General features: G+C 40.9%; 1 protein-coding gene across 4 annotated transcripts in view; it reads right to left on the reverse strand.

Annotated features, from left to right (window-relative positions):
- The window catches only part of meis1b (Meis homeobox 1 b), an 83227-nt gene that overhangs the window by 28100 nt on the left and 42447 nt on the right, over positions 1-12680 (reverse strand). For all 4 annotated transcript variants that reach the window (XR_009655027.1, XM_060925530.1, XM_060925528.1 and 1 more), the window contains exon 9: positions 1978-2054. Coding sequence is in view for 3 of the 4 variants with exons in the window: in XM_060925530.1 (XP_060781513.1) it covers positions 1978-2054 (77 nt within the window). In the remaining variant the exon portion in view is untranslated. The remainder of the gene's footprint in view (positions 1-1977; positions 2055-12680) is intronic.

Below are 12680 nucleotides of genomic sequence, written 5' to 3' on the forward strand. Positions count from 1 at the left end.
GTTTCAGTGCTCATGTGAGCATAACACTGTGTGCATGGATATGAATAAAAGTATATGTTTGCCATGTGTTTTGAGCTATGCGGTTTTTTATTTTATTTTATTATTATTATTATTATTATTTTCCCATGCAGATCTACGTCTAGAGTGCCTTTGTGGGAGCCCTGGAGAAATCTGAAATTGCCCAAAAAGCCATGTTTGAACCAATGATTCCTGTGTGCACACCCTTCCCTGCTGTAGTGTTTTTATTTAATCCCCAGCCTACTGATCCACAGGGCCCTCATCAATAATGAAGCACAACATGTGTGTTAACAAGTCTACTGCAGCATAGCTGATCTCTTCTTTAAGGCCACATAGTCACAACTGGTTTGAATGTGAGGATAGTATTGAATGCACTGAATGTGAACATAAATCACCTAATTATTTTCAAGCGAGACAGGCTGAAAAATAAGTGAATAAAATGTGCATGTTTGTGAAGGGAGAGAATGTTGGTTTAATCTAGAGTAGCTGCTCTTGCTTGCTCTGTTTGATGAATTTCATCACTCTGGTTTTGAACTGCCCGGCGCTGTGTTGGCTCTGTGTTTTGACTTGCCTGATAAATAGAATCCCAGCTCAGGATGTTGCCTTTAAAATCAGTGGGTCAGGAGGTAACATCACTAGGGGTTGCCATGGAGACGGCCAATGGTGAGATTCCAACCAAGCATTACAGGCCTATGGCGCTGCAGATCCCACATTCTACCCCATGGAGTGTGTATATCTATCTCTTCTTCCTTCTCTCTCCCTCCCTGTCTTTCTCTTAAGATACTTTCCATGTTTCCCCAGTTCCCTTACATACATATAAGCACACTAAAACACACACTCAGTGTAGAACACAATGCATGTGAGGCACAGATATCTCAGCATGCAGGGTGTAGCCTTAAAGCCCTAGCCTTTAACCACTCCTGACTCATCATTAATAACACAAATATGACACAATAACACACATACATGCTGAGATTTAACTGTTACAATTCCACTATCAGCCCTGCCACATAAGAACTGGTTAAATGAGGAACATAGTCATGTGATGACCAGTGCTCCAGGACATAAAGTGGTCAAAAGAATTTCACATGGGTTACCATGAGGTCACAAAATCGTTTTATTCAGACTGTGCATCACCAATACTGGATTTGCAAAAATTAATCCTCTGAAGGCATATTTTGTGAGTAGGTCATTGTTTCCAAGGTACCAAAGTGAACAATGACATGGATTATGTTGTCAGAAATTACATTTGCAATAATGGGCTTTAATATGTCTCCCGTATTTCCAGTCTAGGCTGATGTCCACATCCAAAGAGGGTCTATTAAACACTAGTTCTGCCTACATACAGGCCAACTGATTCAACAAAACAGATTAGTGCATATTAATCTCTTAGCTTTATAAAATATGTAATAAAAGCTTTCACACAGGCTGGGGGGAGTTTTATGTTGTGACCTGGAAACTTTGTGGAAAATACATGTGTGGCATTGGTTTTTACAAGACTACTATCAAAAGTGTAAGTTTGGTTTCAGTGGTCTAACCCCCCCCCCCGGGCCATTCATTAGACACGGCTAATAATGGTAAGTACGTGCTGATGGCCATCTCAAATGAAATGCGGCCCAGGATGAAATCTCACTCCAAATTTTTTGGGCTCCAGCAGTGGGAAATGAGAAATCAAAAGAGCTAGTTAACTGTGTGTCCCATGCAAGAGGATTTAAAGAGACATACAAGGCTCACTTCTCATGGTAATTGCTATTAGGTTCACACTCAGAACACTCATGCGTTGTCTCTTGAGAAATCCTAGAGCTACTGGATGGATTGATGTGAAGGCAGATGATGTGGTAACGGGAAGGGAGGTTAGGCGTTGGGGTTGGGAGGGATATTAATTCAAATAATTAGGCACTGCTTGCCAGAGGCGAGGCTATTGTTTGCATGTAAACACAAAAAGTACAATTGACTTACCAGTTGTTCACTTGTAATATGGTAAGGCCAGTGTCTTGGGCCAGCTGTTTTTTCTGTTCTTCTGAGGGATAGGGGTGCTGCAAAAACACACACAGAGCAGAGTGTGTAAATCAATTAATGAATGTGTTTGCTAGTGCAAGCAGGCTGCTGCAATGCAAGGGGGAGACACGGCTCACACATCAAGAACAAAAAGTGGCAAAGCAGTTGTTAATTAGTGCGAGAAAGCAAGGTGTGTCTCTTTCTTAGAGCAATTAATGGAATATGAAATAATGTAATTAATGGCAGTGAAAAAGGCAAGTCAATTATAAAGCTTAGTAAAGTGTAGAAACAGAAACATTCATTAGGAGTGCCATGATGTACAACCCCACTCAAATTTATTTCAGTGCACTTCCCTTTGGCTGTGCTGCCATGAATACAGAATATGAAATACAGGTTTCTAAACAAATCTTCCGCATAGAATTGTGGATATCCATTTCTTATTGTTTCGGTACCATCAGTAACACCTGTTTGTGCATGTCTGCCAGATATGATGTGCCAACTGTCCTTATATAATCAATCTTGTCCTTTAATATCAGTGGACAGCAGTCGAGTCCCGATGATGCCATAGCCATGTGTGTTATAGGGATGGCATATTCTCACCCTGTCACAGCTACATTATCCAATTATGGGCATCTGTGAGCTCATGAATGTAGAATATGGCAGATAGAATTTTCCTCCAAGTGTGTTACACTGCGCTGCTATGCTGCGCTGTGATGCTGCATGAGCAGAAGTTTGGTAGATGTCATGTGAGAGGGGAGCATTAAGTAATGGGTGGGAATTAGTAAGACCAATTTGGGGGGAAAATGGTGAACCCACCAATCCTCATAAGACAAGACAGTCTCTGTAGGACTTTTAAAGTGGTAAGAGTAGACAATAGAGAATGGTGTCTACAGCACAGCTATGACACAAGGAGAGGAACTGCTCTGTACAGCATCACTTAAAAATGACCTTTCCTGCATTCCTGTCTCCCTTATTCCTCAGTTATTTTCAACAAAGTACCCCTAGTCTCAGAACAGTATCTTGTAGAATATTCACAGACTATAACCTTAACTGTTTGTAACTTTATATACGAGTTAACTAGTGTCCATTCTCATACTTTCCTATCATGAGAACATGTGGGTCAGTTGGTGGCCCCATGCTTCACTTGCAGATCAGCATCTCTAAACCCATTACCAGGGCCTGAGCTTGCCATGGATTAAACCCTGTCAAGTGCTTAAAATGGGCCAGAAGGTGTGGAATCATCAACCCAACTTGGAGTCCCTTGTACAAAAATGAACAGTCTAGAGTGGCCTGTTAAACAATATTTGCCTGTACTGTAAAACACACCCTAGCCCTTTATATATGCCATGTTAGTGATTTGATGAAAGCTTTTATTTGGGCATGATAAAGATAAAAAGTCTGTTTTAATATGGATATATACAAACATACAATCTGAACTAACTGTATTTGAGTCACATAATATTTCAATTCCAATTCCAAAAAGTTGGGATGCTGTGTAAACTGTAAATGAAAAGAATGCAATGATTTGCAAATCATGGAAACCCTATATTACATTGAAAATAGTACAAAGACAATATATCAAATGTTGAAACTGAGAAATTTTATTGTTTTTTGAAAAATATATGTTAATTTTGGGGCAGCACGGTGGTGTAGTGGTTAGCACTGTTGCCTCACAGCAAGAAGGTCCTGGGTTTGAGCCCAGCGGCCGACAAGGGCCTTTCTGTGTGGAGTTTGCATGTTCTCTCTGTGTCTGTGTGGGTTTCCTCCAGGTGCTCCAGTTTCCCCCACAGTCAAAAGACATGCAGGTTAGGCTAATTGGTGGCTCTAAATTGACCTAAATAGGTGTGAGTGTGAATGGTTGTTTGTCTCTATGTGTCAGCCCTGCTATGACCTGGTGACTTGTCCAGGGTGTACCCTGCCTCTCACCCATAGTCAGCTGGGATAGGCTCCAGCTTGCCTGCAGCCCTGTACAGGATAAGCAGCTACAGATAATGGATGCTCATTTTGAATTTGATGTCAGCAACATGACAGGGACATGTTTACTACTGTGTTGTGTCACCTCAACTTTTAACAACACTCTGTAAATGTTTGGGAACTAAGGAGACCAGTTGCTATAGTTCTGAAAGAGAACTGTCCCATTCTTGTCTGATATACAATTTCAATTGCTCAACAGTTTGGGGTCCCCTTTGTCATATTTTAGGCTTCATAATGCGCCAAATGTGGCGGCATGGTGGTGTAGTGGTTAGCGCTGTCACCTCACAGCAAGAAGGTTCTGGGTTCGAGCCCAGTGACTGACAGGGGCCTTTCTGTGTGGAGTTTGCATGTTCGCCCCGTGTCTGGGTGGGTTTCCTCTGGGTACTCTGGTTTCCCCCACAGTCCAAAGACATGCAGGTTAGGCTAATTGGTGGCTCTAAATTGACTGTAGGTGTGAATGGTTGTTTGTCTCTGTATGTCAGCCCTGCGATGATCTGGCGATTTGTCCAGGGTGTATCTCACCTTTTGCCTATAGTCAGCTGGGGTAGGCTCCAGCTTGCCCGTGACCCTACACAGGATAAGTGGTTACAGATGATGGATGGATGAATAATCTGCCAAATGGGAGACAGGTCTGGACTGCAGGCAGGCCAGTTTGGCACCCAGATTCTTTTACTACAGTGCCATGCAGTTTTAATATTTGCAGAAAGCAGTTTGTTATTGTCTTGCCGAAAAAAGGAAGGGCTTCCCTGAAAAAGATTTTGTTTGGATGGCAGCATATTGCTTTCAAATGTGTATATATCATTCAGCATTAATGATACCTTCCCTGATGTAAAAGCTACCCATGTCATGTGCACTAATGCACCCTCATACCATCACAGATGCTGGCTTTTGAACTGTGCACTGATAACAAGCTGGATGGTCTCTCTCCTCTTTAGCCTGGAGGACGTGGTGTCCATGATTTCTAAAAAGAATTTCTACTTTTGATTCATCAGACCTTGGGACAATTTTCCACTTCACCTCAGTCCATTGTTAAAGAGCTCAGGCCCGGAGAAGGTGGTAGTGTTTCTGGATATTGTTTATATATAGTTTTAACTTGCATTTGTGGATGCAGTAATGAACTGTTTTCACAGACAATGGTTTTATGAAGTGTTCCTGAGCCCATGCAGTGATCTCCACTCCAGACACGTGTCTGCTTTTAATGCAGTGTCGCCTGAGGGCCTGAAGATCACAGGCATCCAATGTCAGCTTTTAGCTTTGTCTCTTGCATACAGAGATTTCTCTAGATTCTCTGAATCTTTTAATGATATTATGTACCATAGATGATGTGATCCCCAAATTTTTTGCAATTTTACATTGAGGAATGTTATTCTGAAACTGTTTCACTATTTGCCCACACAGTCTTTCACAGAGCAGTGAACCCCTCCCCATCTTTACTTCTGAGAGACTCAGCATCTCTGGGATGCTCTTTTTATACCCAATCATGTTACTGACCTGTTGCCAATTAACCAAATGAGTTTTTTTTTTGAGCATTGCACAACTTTTTCATTCTTTTGTTGCCCCTGTCCCAACTGCTCTGAAACATGTTGCTGACATATTTTACACAGCGTGCCAACTTTTTTGGATTTGGGGTTGTATTAAAGATATGATAAGTGAAATTGCAAAAAGGTTTGTACATCAAAAAGCAGAGAAGTTAAATAAGTTTTGGATGGTAAACAACAATAACAAAAAAAAGTTCCTTTGATAAAAGATATACAGAAATAGTTTGAACCCACAACTTGTCATCTTTTTTTGTAAGCACAATAAATTAGAATGTTTTTATGTCACTTCATGCATGCTTGTTTACTGTGATTCCCAGAGAAAGGGGCTGCTTTCATATTGCTTGGTCATCTCCATGTGATCTGATTAGAGGTAACTGGAATAAACTCTGGCTAATTTAATGCAAAAATTTATAATTGCAAGGTTGCCTCCAGCCACTTTTTTTTAGTCTTTTTTTCCTTGCTTTCTTTCTCCTCTTATTTGCCACTTTTGTCCAGCATTATGTTTATATTCTGGCTAATTCTACCTGGCCATAACAGCAAGCTCTGTGTTCAACAGACACTATTCTTATAGCCACCTGAACCATAATGTCCTGACTTTCTGACAACAATCTAACACCATCATATCCCAGAAATGTCATGATTTGATTTTATGTAGCATTACAGTATAAACAGATTTGTAGTGAGTAAAAGATGAGCACATCACAATGCGGATGAGAATTTGCATGAACCATATTGTAGGTTGTGGTACAGCCATGGGAACATAGGCCTTGTGACTGAGCTCAGGAAAAGCCACGCCAGAGGCTATAAGACAACACAAATGTGGCCTGTTCTACAGCTGGCTGGCCCACACGCACTCCCACCCCAGAGATGGCTCTGGATGGCCCAGACTGTAGACTGAGAGACGACATGCTGCCTTCTGGGGAGCCTTTGATTCATCTCTATCTGTCATCTAACTGTCATCAGACTCTTAATACCAATGCTAACCTTAGGCAATAACTGCTGAACTTCTGCCATGTCATGTCAGCCAACTGTATAGGGTGCAAACGAACTCTAGTTGATGAATTGTATTTAGATTATCTGCATTTTGGCTTTATTGTACTAGCCCATGTTGAGCTTATGCCTACAGTATAGACTCCATGTCCGTGATTATGTCATTTAATCTGATAGCACCACGAATAGAAACATTCAGAAACATATTCATAGAGAGAAAAAACAACCATTAACACTACCTCTAGCACACTATTTCTTTTCCCTAACTGAACTTTTCCTCCTGCAGAATAACAAGTGCTTCACTACTGTTGTTACAGTGACTACTAGAAAACTACTGCTTCCAGGAGAAAATGGTTCACGGAGAGTGAGGCTGAAGGGAGGGGAGGTACATATTACACAGCTCAATAACAGTGCTCATTAGGACCTGATTACCCAGTCTTCCCATACTGCCTACGCATTCTACCTCATGACCACTGTCCACTGACATATTCCATAATATCAAAGCGTTCTTGGAATATGGGTGCATAAGCTCAGGGGGAAAAAAATTAAAAACCCACAAAAATATTTTATTTGTATCTGGATTTTTACATGGTGAAGAGATTTTTTAAAAATTCAAGCTCAGGAAATCATAATGTGTACACTTGCAGTTTTTACAGTGGTGCTTGAAAGTTTGTGAGCCCTTTAGAATTTTCTATATTTCTGCATAAATATGACCTAAAACATCATCAGATTTTCACACAAGTCCTAAAAGTAGATAAAGAGAACCCAGTTAAACAAATGAGACAAAAATATTGTACTTAGTCATTTATTTATTGAGGAAAATGATCCAATATTACATATCTGTGAGTGGTAAAAGTATGTGAACCTCTAGGATTAGCAGTTAATTTGAAGGTGAAATTAGAGTCAGGTGTTTTCAATCAATGGGATGACCATCAGGTGTGAGTGGGCACCCTGTTTTATTTAAAGAACAGGGATCTATCAAAGTCTGATCTTCACAACACATGTTTGTGGAAGTGTATCATGGCACAAACAAAGGAGATTTCTGAGGACCTCAGAAAAAGCATTATTGATGCTCATCGGCCTGGAAAAGGCTGCAAAACCATCTCTAAAGAGTTTGGACTCCACCAATCCACAGTCAGACAGACTGTGTACAAATGGAGGAAATTCAAGACCATTGTTACCCTCCCCATGAGTGGTCGACCAACAAAGATCACTCCACGAGCAAGGTGTGTAATAGTCGGCAAGGTCACAAAGAACCCCAAGGTAACTTCTAAGCAACTGAAGGCCTCTCTCACATTGGCTAATGTTAATGTTCATGAGTTCACCATCAGGAGAACACTGACCAGCATGGTGTGCATGGCAGGGTTGCAAGGAGAAAGCCACTGCTCTCCAAAAAGAACATTGTTGCTCATCTGCAGTTTGCAAAGATCAAATGGACAAGCCAGCAGGCTATTGGAAAAATGTTTTGTGGACGGATGAGACCAAAATAGAACTTTTTGATTTAAATGAGACGCGTTATGTTTGGAGAAAGGAAAGCACTGCATTCCAGCATAAGAACCTTATCCCATCTGTGAAACATGGTGGTGGTAGTATCTGCTTTGTTGCATCTGGGCCAGGACGGCTTGCCATCATTGATGGAACAATGAATTCTGAATTATACCAGCGAATTATAAAGGAAAATGTCAGGACCTCTGTCCATGAGCTGAATCTCAAGAGAAGGTGGGTCATGCAGCAAGACAATGACCCTAAACACACAAGTTGTTCTACCAAAGAATGGTTAGAGAAGAATAAAGTTAATGTTTTGGAATGGCCAAGTCAAAGTCCTGACCTTAATCCTATTGAAATGCTGTGGAAGGACCTGAAGTGAGCAGTTCATGTGAGGAAGCCCACCAACATCCCAGAGTTAAAGCTGCTCTGTATGGAGGAATGGGCTAAAATTCCTCCAAGCCGGTATGCAGGACTGATCAACAGTTACTGGAAACATTTAGTTGCAGTTATTGCTGCACAAGAGGGTCACACCAGATACTGAAAGCAAAGGTTCACATACTTTTGCCACTCACAGACATGTAATATTGGATCATTTTCCTCAATAAATACAGTAAATGACCAAGTATAATATTTTTCTCTCATTTGTTTAACTGGGTTCTCTTTATCTACTTTTAGGACTTGTGTGAAAATCTGATGATGTTTTAGGTCATATTTGTGTAGAAATATAGAAAATTCTAAAGGCTTCACAAACTTTCAAGTACCACTGTACACATTCATTCATCTTCAGTAACCACTTTATAGTTGTGGTGGATCTGGAGCCAATCCTAGGAACACTGGGCTTGAGGAACTCTGGATTGGAGGCAAATCCATCAAAGGAGACCATGTACACACTTTCACATACTCCTTTACACCTAGAGTCAATGTAGCATAGCCAATTCACCTACTGGCATGTATTTGGGAGGTGGGAAAAAATGGAGAACCTGGAGAAATCCCACACAAACATGTGGATACAACATGCTTAACTCTGCACAGTTAGTAACCCATCCTCAGGATCGAACTGGGGATCCTGGAACTGTAAGGCAGCAACAGCAATATACCCACAATTTAATGGGTAATCTGAGCAGGTTACAGCTCAGGTAAAGAAGATGAAGTTCATAAGTCCTTGTTATGGAAAGAAATATCAGTACAATATACATTATCTATACAATATACATTATGTCTCGTTATATATTAAATGTATTGTCGTATATAAAACGATAATAAACATTGTCATAGTGTCAAATATATAATATTAAAATATGTTAAATAATATGTAAATATGATTTAGATTATATCAGCACATTTTGAATAATGTGTAATACATATCATGCATGAATACCTTATTTGTATGAGTGTACTCTTTGTTGTAGCCCAAGAAAGGCTGGATATTTTAAATCCACTAGGCAAGCTGGCCTGGATAAGTTTTCTCAGGCTCAGCCCCTGGTTTTTTGTTTTTTTTTTCCCCCAAAAATGCAAAAACAGCATTCAAAGAACAGATGGAAAATATCGATGCATCCTCCTTGCCTTTCCTCCGCCTATCTTAATGATATGTCTTGTCCAAATATACTACTCCTTTCATCAGAATTTCCAGCATGTCTGCAGCCATGCATGCCAGGAGAGCTATGTCCTCCCTGTGCATTTTTGTACCGTCATGAATCTTATCAGAGAGAAAAGAGTATTAGAGCACCAGTAGGCCTCTCAAAGCTTGTTTCCTCTGTGGCCTCCTTGGCCCAAGCATGGAAGGGCTGAGTGTAGAGTCCGAGCTCTGTCAGAGAGATAAGAGACAGGGACTAACCCCTCCTCTCTGTGAACAGCAGACTACAGCTCCATGCACAATACAGATATAAACTCTACTCCCTGCTCACCCCAGCCAGCCCCTGAACCCCTTTACCTCCAGTAATGACCCCTTACCCAAAATGATTCCAGAGTAGGGAGTTGGCACCACAGGGGGAATCAATTACTTGTACATTGGACAGATTTTAGAGGCAGTAAAATTATACTAATAAGAGAGCTGGTGCTACTTGAAAGTGATGTACTGTAAGTTATTGTTTCATGTTTTTGTGGCCAAAGTCAGGCACATTTGTGGGTGTTTCGATGAGGAGGGGTGTCTGGACCAGCTCCAATAGTACACTGTATCACACCACCAACACCAAGTGCAATCTTTCAGTTCACTCAGTGCAGAGATTCATTTCAGAAGTTGCTTTTATCTTTGTGATTCTCCTTCAACTCATGTTTTCCTCCAACTCAAGCCTGGGTCTTGGACATATTTCTTCATTAGTCAACATTTGGCACTCTCTGGACTGGGTGGAATGAACACAGCCTCCCTAGAGCTGATGGTGGACATCTCTTTTTGCTCTTTGTATCCAGTTCATTATAATTAGTGACAACCCATCCAGCTCATTTCCCAACCCTGATTGGTCTTCATTTTCCACATTAGTGTTATTATCATTTTTCTATTCAAAACATCATTTCTCCTCTTCTTGTGTGATTCTGATTAAAGAGGCTTTCCACACAACATTAACTTTATAATATTGAGCCTGTGCTGAAATCATGGCTTATGATTCCCCAAGAGTACAGAACACAAGACAAGAGGTGCAATTCTTAAACTAGAGCTGGAGGAAAATAAGTGAATATCTCCATGGTTAAGAACACTAAGCTCGACACCAGTGGGTGGTCCCAGAGTCAGCATCTAGCCATAACCTCCATTAATTGTCCGCTCTGCCAAGAAAACTGCATAGCAGGCACTACAGTATTGTTTTCCTGTCAGGAAGTTTCTACACAGCCAAAATCACTAGGGAACTCTTTTCAGGTGTATGGGTCTTTTTCAGTTGGATCTCTTCTGCTGTCTCACCTATGTATTCGATGGGCCTAATCCCCATGGAAACTGAGCTGCCCCTTGGGAATGCCTGGGGCTGCATCCGGGGGCCTTTTTGGTAGAGGTGTCCTCAGAGTATCACATCAACAGACCATCTCAGAGGTGTTCCTTCTCTAGGAAATAGCATAGGCTTCCACCTCTCTCCATGGGCTTCTGAATAAACAGATATTGAGACGAAGTTTACTGTTCCTCCGCCAGAAGCTCAGTTAGTGTTAACGTTGAGCTTGCCAGGCCCACAAGCTCCCAGATTACCTCCAACATCTGCATACATGCTCACTGTTTCCACGGGAAAATCGAGTGGTTATTGTTGCCTTAGTCATGGAGACAGCATTGAATGGCACCATGAACCTTCTCTTTCGATATCAAATGAGAGATGCAATTTCTGAAGATGTGACTCTCAGAGACAAAAGCCACAGCAAATTCCTTTTTGTGTAGGTGGCATAAATTTGCAGCACTGGCCCTCATTAAGGAGCAACAAACGGGCTTTGAAGGGAGAGCAATAGAGAGAGAAAGTAAAGGAAAAGAAAATAACAGCACAAAGCTTTTGCAACCCCATCTCATCCTAAGACCCTAGTATGAATAATAAGATCACAAAAATGTGTGTGTGCATATGTGTGGTCAAATTTTGTGAGGGTGGGGCAAAAGACTATCTCACATTTAGAAAACAACTGGAGGCCAGGGTTTAAGATGCCTACTGCCTGACTGGCTTATAGTGGTTGGGAATGCTGAAGAACCTCTTTCATAGGGCAGCGATGCGAAGTTCACAACTAACTAAATGAACACAAAGCCAGCACATGAATAATTCACAGCCCGTGTTTTTAGAAAGACTTATTCTACAACCAGGAAAAGCTAGAGAAATTTCACCCAATAGAAGCCCTTTTTTGCCATTTAATCTGTCTTGGAGATTAAAAAAAAAAAAAAAGGAAATGTGTCAAAACTTATCTTTAGCACACTAATTAGTTGCTCCATGTTAAAAACATCTTTTGTTGGTTTAGGGATGAGGGTGTGTTGCAGCGCCTACGGGTAGGGAACAAATCCACTTGATTTGGTTGCACTTGGGGAAATGTGTCTACAATTAAAGCAGGGAAATGGTCTGGATTACAGATCATATTCAAAGTAAACCACTAAGCTTTCTGTAGCTGGATGAGATGCTACATCATTAAATCCAGACCTGCAGTAATGATCCAAAGCATAACATGCAAAATTTGATGGCCAGAGATTAACAAAAGTTTAGGGCATGAGGAGAGCTGAGGACCACTTCATTTGGAAGCATAGGTGGAAGTATTTGAATTGATTTACATGTTGCAGAACAGATGTATATTTTGCACAGTCAGTAGCTCTGGGAATTCTACCACTTGCATTCATACACACATACCCAAGGTGTGCATTATATACAACTGTACTCAATACTTATTTTCTGCTATATGAAATACCTACTGTTTGCAACAAGTATGCTTATTTTTGCTGTGCATTTTTTTTTTTTACAGCTCATACAGTTACATTATGATGGCATTTCTTAGATTGTATTGTGCGTGTGGGTCTTATGTTGTATGTAGAATTGTTCTTGATCAGACATGACCAGACACATTCTTGTGTAGCTGGTACATTTAGTGGATAAAGACAGGTGATGGCAGCGGCTAAAGGGTATCACTGACCTGAGAGAAGTTTAAACAATAGGGGGTTGTGAACCAGTTCTTCGCTGTCATTACACATTCCAGCAATGAGGCTGTAGAAAGCTACATATAACATGTTTCAAGGTG

Source organism: Neoarius graeffei, chromosome 7 (genome assembly GCF_027579695.1).
Source record: "Neoarius graeffei isolate fNeoGra1 chromosome 7, fNeoGra1.pri, whole genome shotgun sequence".
Classification (NCBI taxonomy): domain Eukaryota; kingdom Metazoa; phylum Chordata; class Actinopteri; order Siluriformes; family Ariidae; genus Neoarius; species Neoarius graeffei.